The 20,188-nt window shown below is 58.4% G+C and overlaps 1 protein-coding gene across 1 annotated transcript in view; it reads right to left on the minus strand.

Moving 5' to 3' along the window:
* Nucleotides 1-507: 507 nt before the first annotated feature.
* STK32B (serine/threonine kinase 32B) overlaps nucleotides 508-20,188 on the minus strand; it is a 250,413-nt gene continuing 230,732 nt past the window's right edge. Inside the window, exons 9-12 of the mRNA XM_051829718.2 lie at nucleotides 19,700-19,825; nucleotides 18,349-18,480; nucleotides 17,067-17,131; nucleotides 508-6,896 (exon numbers count right to left, since the gene is read on the minus strand). Coding sequence (XP_051685678.2) covers nucleotides 6,758-6,896; nucleotides 17,067-17,131; nucleotides 18,349-18,480; nucleotides 19,700-19,825 — 462 coding nt within the window. The 3' untranslated portion in view covers nucleotides 508-6,757. The remainder of the gene's footprint in view (nucleotides 6,897-17,066; nucleotides 17,132-18,348; nucleotides 18,481-19,699; nucleotides 19,826-20,188) is intronic.

Below are 20,188 nucleotides of genomic sequence, written 5' to 3' on the forward strand. Positions count from 1 at the left end.
TTTATTTGAGAGTTAGAGTTTCAGACAGTGAGAGGGAGACAGAGATAGGTCTTCCATCTTCTGACTCACTCCCCAAATGGCCACAGCAGTTGGAGCTTAGCCAGGAGCCAGGAGCCTCTTCCGTGTCTCCCACATGGATGCAGGGGCCCAAGGACTTGGCCATCTTCTGCTTTCCCAGGCCACAGCAGGGAGCTGGACTGGAAGAGGAGCAGCCGGGACTTGAACCAGCACCCATATGGGATGCTGGCGCTGCAGGCAGAGGCTTAGCCCACCACGCCACAGTGCTGGCCCCCATTCATTCTTTTAATGGTGTCTTTTGAAGAACAGAAGGTCTTAACTTCGATTCAGTCCAATTTGCCAATATTTTCTTTTATGGATTTTGCCTTTGGTGTCCATCTAACAAATCTTTGCCCAAACCAAGGTCACAAAGAATTTTTACTATGTTTTCTTCTAGAAGCTTTATAGTTTCAAGCTTTATGTAATCCATTTTTTATTTATTTTAGTGTATGGTACAAGCTGTGGTCAATTTCCTTTTTTTTTTTTCATATTCTGTTGTATGGCATCATTTAAAAAGATTGATGTATTTGAAAGAGTGGCAGACGGAGACAGAGATCCTTCAGCAGCTGGCCTAATTCCCAAAAGCCCAAGCCAGGTGGAAGCCAGGAGCCCGGAACTCCATCCAGGGCTCCCATGTAGGTGCCGACGCCCCAAGTCCGTGAGCCCTCACCTGCTGCCCCCCAGGGTGCGCATTAGCAGGAGTCCAGGCTGGGAGTGGAGAAGGAACTGTATCTTGGGCGGTGTGATATGGAATGCAGCCAGCCTGTGTCTCCCTCCCTCCCTCCCATCTTCATCAGTCCATTCGCTCCTGGACCAGCCTGGCCAGAGGGTCATCCGTTTGCATGGTCTGTTGCTGGAACCAGCCCTTGGTGTCACTGCTTCTCTCTGCTGTATTCCCTTGAGTCGTATTCCCTTGAGTCTGCCCGCCCCGTCCCTGCCTCCTGTGCGACTCACTGCAGGTTTACCTGGCTCTTCTGCCTTCTTAAGGGGGAACCTGAAGTCGGAGACCTGAGAGACCTCTCTCGCCCCGCGGAGGCATTTAGTGCCGTAAACCTTGCCTCTGGGGTGTGAGTGTGAGTGTGTGTGTGAATGTGTGTGTGAGTGTGTGTGTGTGTGTGTGTGGTGACACCTGTGCGTGTTGCGATAGTGCCAGGTGTGGGCTGAGTTAGATGGATTTCCGTCCTCATTCCGCATTGCCTTTCCCGCTTCCTTGCGCAGGTGCTGTTCCTGCACTGGCTGCTGATCACCTTCAAGGCTGAGCGCCGGGATTGTCGCTTTTCTGCGAAGATGCCCGAGCTCTGTTGCAGGACGCGGTTGAGAACCAGGAAACGCTTTGATCCTTTGGCGTCTGTTTTCAGGCCTGACCTGCCAGGATGGCAGCGGTCTGGTGAGCTCTGCCATGCAAGCTCTCTCCGAGCCCTCGGCCAAACGGCCCCTCAGTGACGAGCCTTCCACGACTGGTGGCAGAAAGCAGCCCTGTGCCCGGGGGGCCTTTGGGCGGCTCTGTTCCCGCCCTCAGCGGCCTCTCCCACACAGGTGCAGACAGAACTCTGCCGGGTAGTTGCAGGAGCCCCTGGACAGCGCTCTGGAGTTCCGGCTTTCTGGGACTGTCTTCTCTCCGGTCCTCCTCCCACAGCCTCAGACTCCCCTGGGCTCCGCCGGAGCCCCCTTCCCCAGCAGGGTCTGCAAAGTCTCCCAAGACAGACAGGGTGACTGAAGGTTCCCCCCACTCGTCCCCATTTCTCAGGGTCACTCTGCTTGGTGAGTCTAATGCCCAGTGCCTGGAAGCCCACTGTCATGTACCTTGTCTGTAAAAAAAAATTCCCAACGGGGCGCTGAATTGGCTTCTCGTTACTACCTCTGAGCCTGAAGCCTTAGCATTCATTTTCTCTTCTCATAGCATCTTTTTTTTATACGATTTTATTTATTTATTTGAGAGGCAGAGTGACAGAGAGAGGGAGAGACAGAGAGAGAGGTCTTCCATCTGCTGGTTCACTCTCCAAATGGCTGCAATGGCTGGAGCTGCACCGATCCGAAGCCAGGAGCCAGGAGCTTCTTCTGGGTCTCCCACGCAGGTGCAGGGGCCCAAACACTTGGGCCATCTTTCACTGCTTTCCTAGGCCACAGCAGAGAGCTGGATTGGAAGAGGAGCAACCGGGACTAGAACCAGCACCCCTGTGGGCGCAGGCGGAGGATTAATCCAACGTGCCACAGCGCCAGCCCCTCTCAGAGCATCTTGTCCACATTTCTGGCTCTTTCCCCGTGACTGTCTTTTCATTTCTTAGCTCACGCTTCTCTGGGGCTTTCCTGCCTCCACTGAGATTTCCATATTAGGGATAATCACTCGGTGCTCTGAACTAAATTCCAAGTATTCCCCCCAGTGTGATGTTTGTCATCTTAGTTTATGCTTTTCATCATGCAAATGTGTTTCATCTGTGCAAAAATATTTTGCCTGATTGCTTCTAAATTATTAAATGTATTTCATAAAAGGCAAACAACGCAATTCAACACATTAGGTGGAAACCAAGTAATAGAGATAAACCCCTACTAAGCTTTGGTCGTGACTTTGACAGCCAATGCCCATGTGTGCTACAGAGAATAATGTCCAAGACGTATGCTTGCGTTGACGAATTGCATGCTCCCAGAGGGGACCCTTGCATTTGAACTCACAGGTTGTCCCTTGCTCTGCGTGTAGGGAAAGGGTCCGTGGGAAGAAATCCCAAGCTCAGGACCCCTGGGCAGTCAGATCACTCTTTATTTATTTAAAAATTATTTATTTGTTTGAGAGAGTTACAGGCAGAGAGAGGCAGTGACAGAGAAAGGTCTTCCATCCACTGGTTCACTCCCCAAACACCCCCAATGTCCAGAGCTGAGCCAATCCAAAGCCAGGAGCTTCTTCTGGGTCTCCCACGTGAGTGCAGGGGCCCAAGGACTTGGGCCATCTTCTGCTGCTTTCCCAGGCCACAGCAGGGAGCTGGATTGGAAGTGGAACAGTTGGGCTTCAAACTGGCGTCCATATGGGATGCCAGCACCTCAGGCCGGGGCTTTAACCCACTGCGCCACAGCACTGGCCCCCAAATATTCTGACTGATTGTTTTCAGTGATTTCTGACTCGAATTTCTCATCGTGCATCGCCTTCCTCGTTTCTTTGGGTTTCCTATCTGCAGTCTGTTGCATCTCATGGAGTTCCCTTAGTATCAGCATTTTGTATTCTTTGCCAGGCATTTTGTAGATTTCCTTCTACAAGGATGAATCTATAGAGAACTACAGTGTTCCTTTGGAGGTGTCATGGGTCCCTGCTCCTAAATGTTTCCTGTGTTGCGTTTAGTGTAATCGTTGTCTGTTCTTTGTGAATAGCTTTCGTTGGAGAAGACTTTTTATTAGACAGGAGGTGGGTGTCAGTTGAGTGGCTGCTTTGGCGCCAGAAGTGTGGCTTTGAGCCCAGAAGTGTGGCTTCCGTGGGAGCACAAGGGTGGAGCCAGGGCTGAGACCCCGAGCCACAGAGCCGCTGCCGGCCCCCACGGCCAACACCGAAGCGCTGGCCACAGCAATGCACAGGCCTCCAACAACACAGTCACACCCACCTAACCAGAGAGCCCAGACGGGCCACAGCCCGCCCCCGCCCTGTCACCCACCCATCCGCTGCGGACCAGCCCGAGGCCCACCCAGGAGCTGAGCCCGCACTGCTTGTCCCCTCTCCTTCAACAGGTGCGAATCCCTGGGAGGCTAGGACCTGCACCGTGGCTGCCTGACCCCTTGCTCTGTGCGTTGCCCGCCAGGGTCAGTCCTCGCCTTGCTGTGTGCTGGGTGACTGGGTCCAGTGTGGGGCTTCCATGGCAATCCCTCCAGCCACTTCTGGGGTGTTCTCTGGACAGGAGACAGGCTGCGGTTCCTGCTGGCACACAGGAGGGGACTCGGCAGTCACACCTGGGTGGCCGGCGTCCCTCCTCATCCTCAGTCTCTCTTTCTGTGACTTTGCCTACGGCCAGCCGTGCTCCAAAAATACTGAATGTAGAATCCCAGAAGTCAACAATGCATAGGTTTCAAATGACACCTATGACAGAACGCTTGGAACTGTTCTCTTGTTAATCACTTCCTGCAGCTGATTAATCAATTAACCTGTATCATCTTAACCTGTATCATCTTAGGTGACTTCTTGGGGCGGGGGAGGGGAGAGGCATGTAGGATAAAACAAGGCAAGTGGCGTGATGGCCCGTGGGAGAGGCTGCGTCTGGCTGGGGTTGGAGCCAGCAGCCCCGGTGGGCATCACGGAGGAGGAGGAGGTGGGAGTGGAGCGGCACCCCAGCAGGGCCGGCAATCAGGAAGTCCCTCCCACCTCCCAAAGGGAAAGGCCAGCTCCTCTGCACCTGTGGGGGGCTCGGGAAGGCTCCAGGAAATGGGATTAAGAGATGTTTATCTCTGATGCAAAAGCCTCTGAAATCCAGCAGGAGCTGTCTTTGCATATTTTGACAAAAAGGCATGATTGCAATACTTGTCACGCCAAAACAGACCTTTAATTCCACTTTCCAGAAACTGTTTGGAGTGCCCTAGTGTGAGTGTGGTGCACAAGGCTGGAAACACTGGTGTTTCTCTCTCGGTGGAGAGCTTTCTGTCTTTCCCGGTGAACGGACTGCACCTCCGCACGGTAACAAGCCGCTGCCATCAAGCTGGGCGGCGCCTTCACCTGCGGAGCTCACTGGGGTCTGATCCCAGGGCAGAATCGGCAGCCACGCCCCCGCCTCGCCTAACTCTGAGCCCCTTCAACAGGAGCCCGGCCCCGCCCACCCAGCCCTGAAGTAAGGACAAATCGGTGAGAAAGAATTTCCAAGAAATAGTTTATTCTGACAAGGAACGCGGACTGACAGAGCCAGGAAGTGCGGTGCCTCCAGGGCCACTTCGCTCCCGCTCCCCCAGGGACGCAGCCCAGGGCCGTAGGAAGGAGCCTGGCAGTTCCTGGCCAGGACAGCACAGAGCTGCGCAGACACATGCAGACCAACGCGGGCGGGCGACACAATCCACAAACAGCGGGGGCTTGACGGACCAGAACTACGACTGATTCTTTTTTTTAAAAAACAAAAATATAAAATGTCACAGAACATAGAAAGGTCTCGTAAGAAATCTCAGAGACAAAATTTATATTCATTAAATAAAAGTTAAAAAAAAAAAAAAAAGAAAGAAATCTCAGAGACAATACGGACAGCCCCGAGGATGTACAGAGAGGAAAACGGAAGGAGGGTGGAGCAAACGGAAGCACACTGAACTCTAGCAGGACTCACACACACGTCAGAGACTCTGGGAAGGGGCGTCTGGCGGAACGGTGAGTCCCGCCGTCCCCCAGTGCAGTGCCTGGGCTCAGTGCCAGCTCCGGCTCCCAACACCAGCTTCCTGCTAACGCACACCTGACGGGCTGGGTCCCTGCCACCCATGTGGGAGACCTGCACTGAGTTTTTGGCTCCCGACTTCGGCCTTGGCCATTGAAGGCCAAGTTTGGAAAGGAAGCCAGTGAATGGGAGATCTTTCTGTCTGTCTGCTTCTCACAAAATAAATAAGTACAAAAGCCTTAGAGAAAACTTAAGGGCCCTAAACACAAGTCTCACCCCACGAGAAAGTGATGATGGTGACACAACGGCCACCAGCGGGGTCAGCCAAGGAGCCAGGCATGCGACAGGCAGGACTGTCACTGAACTGCCCCCCGGAAGGTGAGGGTGAGGAGGCCACCCTCGGCGTGACCATGTGACCTGCCCAAGGTCCCTGGGCTGCAGATGTTAGGCGTGGGTTCTGCCCACAAGCCCGACACCAAGGCTAGAACCCACCTGCTGCTCCAGGCAAGCCGTTCCCTGAACAGGTGGTTTGCCTCCAACCCTTGTGTTGGAGGAGGGACTGGCCAGGATCATGCCCTTCCCCCACCTCCCCGGCCCGGGGGAGCCCCTGGAGGCCAAGTCCTGCTGCAGGGCGGGGCTGGGGCAGGGGAGGGGGCTCAGCTGGTGTCTGTGGGGTAACCAGCAGTCAGCAGCTGACCCTCTGCTGAACGGGCACCTCTGTGCCATCCAGCACTGGTGGGATGGGTAGACCCCTGGGATGAAGGGTGGGGAGGGGTCTGGGAATGAAAGGGGAGTGTTTGCAGCACTGAGACTCAGGGAGCCAGGCTGGTCTGCAGGCTGAGTCTCCCAGGACGATCAGAAAGCGAACGGCGCACACACCTCAGGTTCGCGCGGGATCTAGAAGGATTTCTGCAGGAGGCGCAAACACCTGAGACCTCTCTTTGGCCCCGGGGGCTGCATTTTTGGAAAGTGCCATCTAGTAAGCTAGGGCGGGCGGAGCTGCAGCTGTGATGGTCTGATACCAGGGTTGTGATTTGCAGCTGCAAACGATCTTAGAAACGCCAAGGTTTTGCCAGTCTGCCACCCAGGGTCTGCAAAGTCTCCCAAGTACAAGTCCCCACAAGAACCAAGTGGGGCGGAGAGCTGCCCAGCCCCTCGGCAGAAGACAACTGAGGCTCGGAGAGGGCGTGGCTTGTCCCGGCTCACACCGCAAATCGGCAGAGAGCTGCAACCAGAACCCAGGCTTCCCAGCTCCGACTCCGGGGTCTTTCTGCATCTGGTGCTTCCAGGGGCGAGGCAGGGGCCGTCAGGGCACAGAGAGGGGCTCTGGGGGGCAGGGTGGAGACGGTGCCATCCCGCGGGGCGGTTGCAGCCGGGGCTTAGCTGCTGCAGCTGCGGGGACAGGCGTGAGCCAGGATGTGGTTGTTGCAAGCGTCTGGGAGCTTGCCCTGGGCCTGGCTGCCCGTCCGGCCTTCTGTGTCCAGGAGCTGGCCGCCCTGCCCTTGCTGCCTCCTGAGCCTGCAGACAAAAGCACAGAGCAGACCTGTTAGTGCCGCGGTGCAGGGCTGTGGCGACAGGTGCCTGCAGCCCAAAGCTCCCGTTGCCAGGGCAGCCCGACCCCCGAAGGGTCCAGGGCCCTGTGCCTGGAGCCCAAGCCGGCTTGGGTGCGCCTGGGTGAGTTACCTGACCACAGAGCCCCATCTGTAAAGCGGCCTATGACAGGAGATCGTATAGGTAACCTATCCAAGTTCGTGCAGTCAGGAAAGTTGGTGAGCCCACGCATCATCCACCAGTGCGTAGCTCATCTTTCATTCAAGAATATGCGCATGGCTTCATTCATTCTAGGGGTCCTGCATCGTTCATTCAGTCTGTGTACTGCATCATTCATTCAGTCTAGGTGTCTGCATCATTCATTCCGTCTGTGGGTACTGCCAGCCCCCACCCCTGGCAGCAGGGATCCTCTGGGACCTAAGCGGTTGTACTCTTTGCCCTCACAGAGCTCACGGTCCGAAGGGGGGAGGGGCACTAATAAAGTAATCCCACAATACGCATCAAAGCCAAACCCTCTACTGTGGGGAGCAACCCGGACTAGACTGTTACTGGAATTAAGACTTATTCTATGCATCTGCTCTCCCACAATATGGCGCTGGGAGAGGAGAAAACAGCTTCTACACAGCTGCCTCCAGTTCAACCAATAAACTGCAGGACCTGCTCCTGATTGGAGGAGAGCAGCGTACTCGGCGTGTGGGCAGCCGAGTTAGGATTGGTGGAAGAGGACTATAAAGGAGGAGAGAGACAACATGCACCAGGAACATCTGAGGGGAACATCTACCTGAAGGAACACCTGTGCAGCCCCCGAGAGAGCCGGCCGGCGGTGTGCCGCTCCCCCGCGGAAGTGGGGAAAGTGGCAGGGGGAACTGCCCTTCCACAGAGGTGGAAGGGTCGGTAGCCAACCCGGGAAGAACCAGCAGCAAACCCGGGGAGGGCCGAGCAGACGAAAGAACAGCGCAGGGTCCTGTGTCGTTCCTCCACGAAGAGGGGGAGCGACACTCTACCCCATTCCAGACTGGGGTAGAGGAGGGTTCTGAGGCCCCGCCCCTTCACGGCTGCACTGCCACGTGCATCATGGGAGCGCTGGTCTGGGTCCTGCTGCTCTCCCATCCGGCTCCCTGCGAGTGCACCTGAGGAGAGCACATGACGGCGCAAGTGCTGGGCGCCTGCTGCCCGTGTAGGGAATCGGATGGAGCTCCAGGCTTCTGGCTTCAGCCTGGCCCTGTCCTGGCTGTCTGCTGTGGCCACGTGAGGAGTGAAGGCGTGGGTGGAAGGTCTCCCTTTCTCTCTGTAGCTCTGCCTTTCAAATAAATAAATCTTAAAGAAAAGCCCCTTGGCTGTCAGTGCTTCCTCCTGTCGTCCTGTTGGTCACATTGCTCATCTTCTGTGCCCCCGGTTTCCTCCTGGACACCACAAAGCCCACAAAGGCAGACATTCCAATTCTCAGCCAAGTTATCAAGTTCATTGTCAGCTTTGTGGCCAGATATCCGAGGGATGGCAGCCTCCCACACTCCACCAGGAGGCGTCAGGAGGAAGCGCACTTCAACAGGGAACCTCAACCCCCCAGAACGAAACGTGCCCTGAAATCGCTAAGGAGTCTGTCATCAACGCTGGAGGCATTTGGCAGGGCGAAGCACCACCTAGGCCAGCAGTCCAGCCGATTCCCGGGGAAGCCGTTCGGCTTAACAGCGGGCGCACTGCAGCAGCCTCTCCCGAAGGGGTGCCCTGTGGATTCAGGACAGGAGTTCTGGCAGAGTGAGATCAGCATGGCAGCCTCCTAGGGGCACTCCCTCCCCTTCCTTACGTCTCTGCCTCCTTAAAGGGAAAGACGAACAGCTTGGGGGCTGGCCTGCCAGTCGTGCAAGGGCACTTAGGAAGAGCAGCCGCTCTGTGGTGTGGGCTTGTGCCCATTGTACAGATGGGCACACCGACAGTGAGGCTCAGCCTCCTGCCGTGGCTCTAACGAACATCTCCTGCTGAGGAGCCCCCCTCCTCCAGCTGTTTCTGCTGGCCCCTCCTGGGGGCTCAGGGCAGAAGGCTGCAGGGGTCCGGATGAATCCACACGGAGTGTCTGAGTCAGGACTCAGAGCGGCTCAAACAGAACCAATCAGCCGCAGGACACATGGGGAGGTCAGAGGGGGGTGCAACCAGGGGAGACCAGGGCGTCGTCTTGCAACCATGGAGCAGGCAGGGGAACCCCTCCTCCCGCCCTGGGCAAGGGCCACCGCGAGCCAGAGCCAGGTGGCGCCACAGCCGCCAGCACAGTGCTCGGCCTTGGGGGTGCGGGGAGGTGCACAGTCACTGTGTGTGGCCAAGCAAGGGACTGCACGGCCCAGCTGGTCCGCACCCTTGTTAGCAGGCATATGCACAGGTGGGCAGGGTCCATCGCAACATCCCGAGGGAGAGAGGAAGGCAGCCGTTATTAGATGGATAGAGGGCAGCACGGCGGGACAAGAATCGGGCTGCCATTTGCAGAATCGGTGGGCTGGCGCACACAGGGAGCGTTTGCTCTTGCAGCCAAAGGAGTGGGGGGCAGCTTCTTTTTTATTTCACATGCGCGTGTTAGGAAAATGAAGACAAAATAAGGTGTGAGGTAGCACTGAGGGGCGTGGCGCTCTGTGGGCTGCTGGCCTTGTCCGTAACGGACACCACAGCAAACAACGCCAGTTACATCACAGGGGCTGCCAGCGCTCAGCTGTGCCAACTCATTTGTCCTTCTTAAAATTTTTTTGAAAGACAGAGTTACAGAGAGAGAGGGAGAGAGTGGGAGAGAGAGACAGAGAGAGAGACAGAAAGAGAATCTACCTGCTGGTTCACTCCCCAAATGGCCATAACCGCGGGGGCTGGGCCAGGCTGGAGCCAGGAGCCAGGAGCTTCCTCCGGGTCTCCCACACAGGTGCAGGGGCCCAAGGACTTCGGCCATCTTCCACTGCTTTCCCAGGCCACAGCAGAGAGCTGGATCGGAAGTGGAGCAGCTGGGATTTGAATTGCTGCCCACATGGAATGTTGGCGTCGCCAACGTAACCTGGGGCACCACAGCGCCAGCGCCAATTCACTTGTCCTTACAACCGTTCCAGGAACTTGGTTTGCTATCCCATTTTACAGATGAGGAGGCTGAGGCCCCGAGTGCGGCCTAAGGCGGCAAAGCTGCTAAGATCAGGACTCAGAGCCAGGCCGCTTCCTGAATCCATGCTTGGCCATTACGTATACAGGTGGAGCATACTTATCGCCAGATCCAAAATCCAAAGTGCTCTGAAATTCAAAACATTGAGAGCCAACCTGGTGCCACGTGGGAAATCCACACTAAGTGCTTCACCCATGACTATGAAAAGCTTTGCACAGAATCACCTCCAGGCGGCGTGTGTGAGGGCACTCCCAGAGTCTGTGGGGAGCGGATCAAAACAGTTTATTTTGGGGACTGGCACTGTGGCACAGCAGGTTAAAGCCCAGGCCTGCGGCGCTGGCATCCCATGTGGGTGCTGGTTTGAGACCCAGCTACTCCTCTTCCGGTCCAGCTCTCTGCTGTGGCCTGGGAAAGCAGTAGAAGATGCCCCAAGTTCTTGGGCCCCTGCACCCATGTGGGAGACCCGGAAGAAGCTTATGGCTTTGGATCAGCGCAGCTCCGGCCGTCGCGGCCATCTGGGCAGTGAACCAGCAGGTGAAAGCTCTCTCTCTCCCCCTCTGTCTCTAGCCCTGTCTGTAATTCTGTCTTTCAAACAAATAAAATAAATCTTTAACAAAAAATTTACAAAGTTTATTTTGGTGTGAAACATTTTGAAATCACACACAGCTCTTTCCCAACATGCATTTCCCACGACATTTTGGATGGCTTCTGTATAAAATGCAAATGAGTTTTGTGTTTAGACTTGGAGCTCATCCCCAAGATATCTTATTATGTGTATGCAAATATGAAAATATCTGAAATCCGAGGCACTTGTGGCCCCAAGCATTTTGGTTAGGGGATACTGCACTTGTACTGCTTCTCTGTGGTTCAAAGCCAAAACTTAGAAAAAAAGAGAGCGAGAGATGGGATTCCTGGCCCGTTTTGGAAGGCCACTATGACTGATAGTCTGGCTGCGAATGAGAGTGGGCGTGGAAGGGAAGACGGCAGAGGTCGCCTGGTCTCAGTGCTGCCCCTCCCCCAGGGTCCTCAGAGAGACCCAAACCCTGCTCCCCGCCCCCACGCCCCAGCCCACTCCTGCGCAGGCGCAGCTTGGGTCCTGAGCCACTGCTCCTCCACACAGAACTGAAACTCAGAAACCTGGGGACAGAGTGGTCTCTTTGCGCCGCCCCCCTGGCCTTCCGTCTCCTTCTTCCAGTTATTCAGACAATCCTGGCTTCTCACTCCCGGGATACCCCTCCAGCCCTGGGGTGCTCCTCTTCCCGCTTCCCCGGCCCACTCTGCTGCACCTCCCTCTGCCCTCCGCCCTGCCTTCTCCAAGGGGCCGAAGTCCCTGGGCTGCCAGCTGGGTGCGGACAACGGGGAGCCTTGGCAGAGATCAGAAGGAGCAAGGGGCGCCCAGCGTGGGTGGCAGTGAATCCCGTGGCTTTCTCCGCGGGGTGTGGGCTGGGCAGGGAGTCCAAGAGCAAACACAGGAGCTGAGAGGCTCCCAGCAGCCTCTGGGCCTCAGCCCCGCAGGGCTAAAATCTCCAGCCCTCCCACACCCACGCGGCACATCCACTTTGCCAGGAGCATCGGAGCTTCCTCCATCGCGCGGAAGACGCAACACACGGCCTGTACGGCTCTGAGGTCACCACCCACAGGCACCGAACCCCGCCCGAACGCACCCAGCGTGAACCCCGTGTGCGCTACCTCTGATCTCTGTACGGAAACCCTGCTCCCGCCTGAATCCATCTCTTACACGGAGACAAGGACTTGGAATAAATCAGCTGGGCACCCCCACGTACCCCCAACTCGCACCCTGCACCTCGTCCTGGGCTGCTGGGAACACCACAAGGGCACTGCTCCAGGCCAGGCCGCCCCTCTGCAGGATCAGCCACGGCTGAGCTCCAAGTGGGGACACCCTGGCTTCAGGAGGCCGCAGGGGACCCCAGAGTCTCTGTGAGCCCTGCGCCCCTCCCCCCTCCCCCCACGTTAATTCTGTCAGTCAATTCTTTTGTGCCACCCCTCCCCCACCCCCAACTCTGATCTGGGCCCTTTCCATCTCCCGGAGAGTTCTCTTCCTTAAGTCAACATCAATCTAACCCCGCTGCTCGGCTTCCTAAGCCCAGCACTGGCAGGAAGATGAACTCCTACCTCCCAAACTCACCAACAGACTCTGTTTCCCCTGCTGTCTCCTACCTGAAGCAAAACCAATCCCAGGGAGGCTGGCATGGGGGGTGGAGTCAGGCAGAGCCGGGGTGTGGTCAGCTCACCGTTCCCGCCCCCTTCCCCCTCCTCTTTGCCAAGGACAGGAGCTCTGGCAAAACTGAAGGGAAGGCGGTGGTGGCTGCTCAGTAGGGGGCTGGCATTTGTTGAGTGCGTCCCCTGCGCCCACCCCTCAGTAGCACCCAAGATATTGCAGAAAACCCAGAACAGGGCAACCGTGGAGCTGGCTTTGCAAGCCAGGCACCGCCTGCTCTTTTTGTAACCTTAAGCAATTCTGTGATCTGTAACCGCTGACAAAATTGCTGTTGGGTCTCAAGTCAGGGGATGTGTTCGCCTTGCTGATACAATGTAACTTCTCCCCCTTCCCTGACCTAAATCTGCCCATCAACACTCATCCTGGTGAGCACCCCCTCCCCTGGCTCTGAACCAATGAGGAACTGGGGGAAGGGATCCCCGTGGGATAGAAATGAAAGGAGCCGGATTTCTGAATGCGGCGCCTGCTTCCACCTGCAGCCACTTGATGTCACATGTCTTCCCAAATGTTTAAGAGTAAGAACTCCGCAGGTATTTGCTGACAAACAAGAAGTCTTATTTTGGGATCCTTTGTACGAATGCCCTTCACACTGATTCCCGCCATCTATGGTCAGCTGGGTCAGCTGGTCAGGTGGATGTTTTTGGCAGGTGCGGAGTGCTGAGGGCATCAGAGGTGGCCACTGTGATCTGGAGTCCTGGCCTTGATTTCAAAATGCTGTGCCGTCCTGAGTCTCAGACTCCAGTCTGCAAAAGGTGGGCCATGATCCCGCCTTGCCCACCAGGGCCACAGCGAGCGAGCGAGTGGCAAGAGCAGGACCTGACTCACCCAGCCCCCAAGCCTGATGTACGTTTCACCGCACGGACCTCGCTGGCTCGTTTCTGGTGGCTGGCTACAGCCCACACTGGAGGGTTCCAGTCACATTACAAGGTCCTCCAGGGAAATCACCTGGACAGCTGAAACTGGCAAACTTTAAATACACACACATATATTAAAATACATATTTACATATTTATTTGAAAGGCTGAGATACGTAGAGAGAAAGAGAGAGGTCTTCCATCCACTGGTTCACTCCCCAAATGGCTGCAATGGCCAGGGCTGGGTCAGGCTGAAGCCAGGAGCTTCCTCTGGGTCTCCCATGTGGGTGCAGGGCCCCAAGCACTTGGGCCGTCTTCTGCTGCTTTTCCCAGGCCATCAGCAGGAAGCTGGATGGGAAGTGGAGCTGCCGGGACTTGAAATGCTTAAAACCCCTATAGAATGCTGGCGGTGCAGGCTGTGGCTTTCCCTGCAACGCCACAATGCCGGCCCCTAAATATGTCTGGGGTGTTCAGCCTGCTGTGCCCTCTGTCTGCACTGCCCATCCCCCGCTGAGCACGGCTGTGGTTTGCTGCTGCGAGTCGTCCGAGCTCACGGGGTGCACCTTGGAGAAATACGGTTCAGTAAGGATAAAAGCAGGGGTTCCCAGCTGGGGGCGACTCCATCTGCCCGGAACACTGGGGGGTGGCCAGAGACATTCATGGTGTGCCTGGTGCCCGGTGCGTAGAGGCCAGGATCCCGCTAAACAGGCCGCCTTTGCCAGGAAGCCTTCACAACCAGGAATCGGAGAAGGCACAGGGACCAAATGTCAATCATGCCAGGCTAGGGAGATCTGGGTTGAAGAACACAGCCTGCGGCCGTAACACCACACACACACGTTGGGTTTGATCACAAGTGATGCTGTTAGCAGGGTGGATGGTTCCCGCAGTTTACACTTCTAGGATCTGATAGTTTAGAGCCAAACGCACCTTGGATGTGACTTTGCCTCTTTAAGAGGCGGCAAGGAGAGGAACTCAGCTCCTCACTCTCGTTCCGCACCTCTGACGACTGCTACTGGAAACACCTCTTGGAAAAGTCATCCCTGCACAGAGCTTTGGCCAAAGACAGGAGGCTCAGCCCCACGGCACTTTTCTCAGACCGGAGGAGTCCTCGGCCGCCCAGGACTTCAGAGCCCAGCGCAGCCCCTGGCCGCAGACGGCCCTCCTGGCCCCCGGGCTCTCGCCAGCCGAGAGCGCGAGCCGACAGCGAGCTGCATTCCCAGGATGCCAGGCGGTGCTGATTCTAGAGACCAAGCCCAGAGGGCTTAGATCCAGGGCACCCAGGTGTACCACAGGGGCCTGTGCAGGGCTGCATCCCAGCAGGCTTTGCGCTGCCTCGTTCTTGTCCCCGTGGGAGGCCCGGTCCAGGATGGTGACGTTATCCGTCAGGGGGCTGAAGCAGCGCCTGTGCACGCCCCCTGGCTCTCTGCTCACGCTTCTTCTGCCTGCTCTCTGTGTGGCGATGAGAGTCTGGCCCATGCAAGGAAGCTATGCCGGGGAGGTGGGGCCCTCAGGGGTGCCCGTCAGCCACAAAGATGACGACCCCGGGGTGAGGCACAGAGCTGGGCGGACTGCAGTCCCGACGGGGAGTCCTTGTGACTCCACTCAGAACCAACGGCCAGGAGGCACCACAGGGACACGCTGGTCTCCAGCAGACGGCATCTGGGACCACACGTCAGTCGTGCCAGGAGGAGCAGGTGCGAGGCAGGCACGTCCGAGGCTGGCCCTGACAGAGCTCTCCCACCGAGCGACTTAAAGCGGCGCCCGCGATGCTCTCCACTCTAGAGGTTGCAGTCCAAGGTCCCCCCCCCCTCCATGCTCGAGTCAATTCTCTGCTTAGCACACCAGTCCTGTTGAATTAAGGGGCCAGCTCACTCCAGTGCAAGCCCATCTTTTTTTTTTTTTTTTTTTTTTTGACAGGCAGAGTGGACAGTGAGAGAGAGAGACAGAGAGAAAGGTCATCCTTTGCCGTTGGTTCACCCTCCAATGGCTGCTGCGGCCGGCGCACCACGCTGATCCGATGGCAGGAGCCAGGTGCTTCTCCTGGTCTCCCATGCGGGTGCAGGGCCCAAGCACTTGGGCCATCCTCCACTGCACTCCCGGGCCACAGCAGAGAGCTGGCCTGGAAGAGGGGCAACCGGGACAGAATCCGGCACCCCGACCGGGACTAGAACCCGGTGTGTCAGCGCCGCAAGGCGGAGGATTAGCCTAGTGAGCCGCAGCACCGGCCGCGAGCCCATCTGAAGGGGGAGCAGAGGCGGGGAGCAGGAGCAGGCTTCAGAGCCCCCAGCACTACCTCCTGCCTCCCTGGAGCGAGGTGCGTTGTGAACCCCAACCTCCGCTGCTCTCTACACTTTGCCAAATCCTGTACACTGTGCCAGGCTCACTTCAGATCCACGAACACGGACTTCACAGGGGGCCTCGCTTGGCCGGCGCTCCCTGTGCACATCCTAAGTGAGGGAGAGGCCGTCCGAGCAGCTGGGTCTCTGCTCACACAAGCCCTGAGTGACACAAGGAGGGCCAGCGCCGTCTCGGGTTCCCTGACGAGGGAACTGCGTGGCGTTTCTGAGCCCCTCCCGGGGCACAGCAGAACTCGCAGTGTGAGGCCGCCTGCCCGCTCCGCCGTGCATGGCTCACGGCGGCCAGCGGGCGTGCCTGCAGGTGCTCAGCGGTGCTACGGGGATGAGGGCCAGGGGGCCGGGCCTGCTGAGCCCCAGGCACTGCTGCTCTCTGAGGAGTTCCTGGGTCTGTGGGGCTGCAGGACAACGGCCAAGAGCTGGAACCACCAGGACCCCAGACTCGCCTTGCCCAGCGGTGACTGGTTATGCTCCCACAGCCTTCCTGTGCTGTGGCCAGGGCAGGGGGACCGAGGACGCCCGGGGCCCTGCAGCGAGGCTGCTGCCTGAGCCGCGGGTGGGTGCCTGGACTGACTCAGAGCCGCAGTCTCCCGGGTAAATGACCAGCTGTGGTCTCCATGGGCTCTGTGCCTCTGGCCCTCCCCCACCACGCCCCTCCTTCGTGCTCTGGGCATCGCATCATGGCTGCCACACTGGGCCCCTTCTCTGTGCCGGATTGCTGTGCCGTCCCCCCACTTAGCCAGGCATGGTGCTTCTGGGAGCCCTGAGCACCCGGCTGAGCCAGGAGCCCACCCTCAGACCCCCAGCCTGGGGCTGCCTTTTCCTATAGCTCCCTGCCCCATGCCTTGTCCCCTACAGGTGCTCATGGAAGGGTCAGCTGGCCACTGACCTCCTGAAGGGCAGCGGGCCTCTCTGCTGGGCCAACACCTCACTCTGCATCCGTCACATGGGGCTGCCCCTTTGACGCCCACTCTGACAAATCAACCATAGCAGATACACCCCCAGATACGAACCGAAGCTGGGACCGTGCCTGAGTCTCCCGCTTCCTTTGATCCTGGATGGGCAGCCCCCGTGGGCCCCTTCAAGACGCTGCTTCCACCCAGCCTGTGCCGCCGAGGCTCCAGCCCCCCCAGCCCCCCCACCCGTGTGACTGACACCATGGGAGCCATCTTCACGGGCTGCCCAGCCCCGCCGGCACGGTCAGCGGCCCTGCCACTCATAGTAAGGAGGTGGTTTCCATCTCTCCAGTGTTGCCCAGAGGCTCGCTGAGGTCAAGTTCCTGCCTTAGGTCACTCCAGAAGTGGCAGAGTCTCATTCCAGGGCCATCCCCTCCCCTACAGGAGCACCTGGAGACCCACGGGGTGGACTGGTGTCTGACCACACGGCAGAGACAGGGTTAAAACCCAGATCTAACTCCCAGCTACACCAGAGCCCTGGCTCTCCGTGCACGGACCCTCCCCACCAGCCTTGGGGCCGGCTCCAGCTGGGGGCCAGGGACAGCGACTCCCCCAGGGAGACCTTGGGCACCGTGCAGGGGCTCTGCCGGGGTGCAAGGGGCGGGCTTACTTCTCTCTGTTGAAGATGATGAATTCCTTCCGCACCGTCTCCAAGCACTGCTGCAGGTGCCCGTTCTGCGAAAGGACACAGAGAGGGACTGAACGAGGCAGCACAGCCCAGGGCCTCGGGGCGAGGGGGCCACGCGGGGGAGCGGCAGCTTGACCTCCACGGGCAACGGACTGCATGCGAGGCTGCACATGTGGGCAGCCGGGCAGCCAAACGCTGGTCTCAGCGCTCACCAGGCCAGGGTGGTGAGCAGTTGAAGAACAGCCTGGGAGGGGCTCATTCTCACTCTCTCTAGGAACAGGTGCAAGGACCCCTGGTACCACGATGCTCGCGACATTCGTCCTGGGGGGGCCCACGCACCCCACGTGGACGGCACGCCTGTGCTGGAGCACACCACCCCACCCCTGTGCTCCCCATAAGCACGTAGGGGCGTCCAGCCGGCTTCTGCAGTAGCCACAGCTGGCTTCGAGTCTCGGGCCACGGGACTTTTAGAAGTCATGAGGATGTTTTAATTCCTCTTAAAATGAACTTCAGCGTCAAAGGCCTGTGTCATTTCACAGTGATGTGGCTGCAGAAGGAAGACATTTAATGTATTTCTTTATCGAGAAGGGACCATTACAGGCTGACTTGCAACCTTCTGAATTATGCTGCTGTCCGGTGCTGTCGCATGGGCAGATGTGACCTTGCGTGGGAACAGGACCTCTGTGTGCCATCAGGGTAAGACGAGGCCGTGGAGGACTAGGGTGGGCCCAACTCCACTGACCGCTGTCGCAGGAGGCCCCACGTGGAGACGGAGGCAGAGACTGGAGGACGTGGCTACAAGGTGAGGCACGCCAAGACTCTCCGCACCCACAAAAGGCTGGCAGAGGCAGGAGCACCCTCTGTGGATGCCTGGGCTCATGCCGTGGCCCCCAGAACTGTTGGGGAATAAATCGCGGTTGTTCCAAGCCGCTCAGTTTGGGATCCCTCACACGCAGCCTGGGAATGAACACAGAGACTCGCGAAGGCAAAAGCATCCCAAGCCCAGGAGAGTCCCAGGCGGCCCCGGGGGCCTCGGGGCGCAGCCAGCCTGCACCGGAAACTGCTGGACTTCTGCAGTGGCCGCTTCCCTGTGGCTTAGAGCTGCCCCGCGCTCATGGAGACGAGGGTGTGAACGTCTACACAGCCCTCACAACTCTGGACCAGCACCCATTGGCAGGGGCAGCGCTAGGAGGTCCTGCCAAGGGTCACGTGCAGTGCCCCCGTGTGTCTACACCACTGCCTCACTCCGTCAGAGCCGGCTCACCAGGGGACAGCCGTCCTTCGTGCCGTCTTTGGACCTGTGCTTGGCCAGCCTCTTCTTCTTCTTGTGGAGCGGCTTTGACTCCAGGATCATTTCCTCAAGTTCAAACGTGGGGTCGCAGTTCAGCCTCCCTTTCTGCGGGGGAGCGGAGAAGAGCACTCGTGTGTCTATGTCCCCCCACCCCCACCGCCACCTCTCCCCTCCCTCCCTCGGTCCAGCCAGTAACCGTGACCCCCGCGGCACACGCCGGTCACACTTCCCTGCATCCTCACCGGGGACCCCTTGCTTTAGCCCCGCCCCTGGGGCAGCCCCTTCCCTAACGTTCCCCTTGGAGGTTCAATTTTGCTCCTTTTCGTTCACCAGTGAACTGTAAATCCCATTCGTCATCACTGCATTGTAAAATGCCCGTTGCATTGTGGGCTGGAGCCTCTGGCCCCATTCAGACACAGGGGTCGGTGGATTCCGTGGCCACCGCCCACTCACAGCACCACGGCCACAGGGCAGTTTTAATCCACTGTTCATAGGTGAGCCACGTAAACTCCCGGCCAGCAGCTTTCAAGGTCACAGAGCTTGGAGGTGGCCAAGAGTCACCCAGGATTCCTGTGGGGTCCAGGGGTCCCCAGGGGCCCTGTGCAAACCCCTCCAGGTCAAGGGCAGTGGCTCAGCCACAGGTGCCTGGGGAGGCGTCCATGCTGGTCTGGGTGCCAGCGTCTCTCTCCCGGAGGACTGCGTCCCTGCCCCTGCACGTCCCCCTCCAGCTCCAGCCTGAGCCCGTGACAACATGAGGCCGCTACTTCCACTTCCACACCCCAGCTGGCTGTAACCATGACCGTGGCTGTGAGCAGGCTTCCTGGCGTAGTGTGCATCTGCTCTGAGCCTCGCTTCCTGGGACTCCCCTCGGATTTATCTGGCAGCCGTACGGCCTCTGCCCTGACCTTGAAGCCCAGGTGCTCTGATGCCCCCACATGTGTGACCTTGGTGTCCCCTGGGCCTGCCAGGTTCCCTCCCTGCCCCAGGCCCCGCCCCCTCACCCACCCCTCGCCTCTCCCTCTTCCGAGCAGGGGTGCCTGGAGTATCTCACGTGCTCTCTACCTGGGTAGCACCCATCTCCCTCACCCACAGCCAGCTCTGGGAAGGGCTCTACTGCCTGACCCATGTAGCTCGGGACAGGAAGGAGACTCAGCAGCCCCAGAACCCACCACAACAGATCCACACAGCTGCAGAACCGGGTCAAGTTCGGCCCGAATCTCAGGAAGAAGTGAACCCTCTGAGGTTCACGTGGCCACGGGCAGGAGAGGGGTTGCGAGCCAGCTGCGGGGGTCATGCCTGGCACCCAGGGACGAGGCTCACTCACGTTGGGCACAAAGCCGGGCATCAGTGTCTTTTCGAACACGGCGTCCCAGTTCACGTCGGCCAGGTAGGGGGCGCTCTGGATGGCACTGAGGCTGGAGAGGCGGCTCTCGGGGTCCCTGGTCAGGAGCTGTGGTTAGAGGGCACATGTGCTCCTGTTGGCCACGCAGCCCACAGAGGTCAGTGGGGGGTGGGACGGTGGGGGCCTCCCTGGGGACAGGGACCTGCCCTCCGGTTAAGCCCCGTCCATGTCCTGCCCCCTCTGTGTCGGTACTGTCTACACTCACCCCTGTACAGCTGGGAGGGTCGAAGGCCAGGCCGCCTTTGCCAGGCCACCCAGCAAGGCACTGCTGGGACACCGACCATGCTCTGCAAAGACTTCCCGGTTAAAACCAGAAAGAATCAGCTGCCTCGGCCTTGGCCTTCCAGCCTGGTCCTAGGAGAATCAGATCCGCTCCCTGTGACCGGTCTCTGTGACCTCAAGGAGGTGCCT

This window comes from Oryctolagus cuniculus, chromosome 2, assembly GCF_964237555.1.
Source record: "Oryctolagus cuniculus chromosome 2, mOryCun1.1, whole genome shotgun sequence".
In the NCBI taxonomy this organism is placed as follows: Eukaryota; Metazoa; Chordata; class Mammalia; order Lagomorpha; family Leporidae; genus Oryctolagus; species Oryctolagus cuniculus.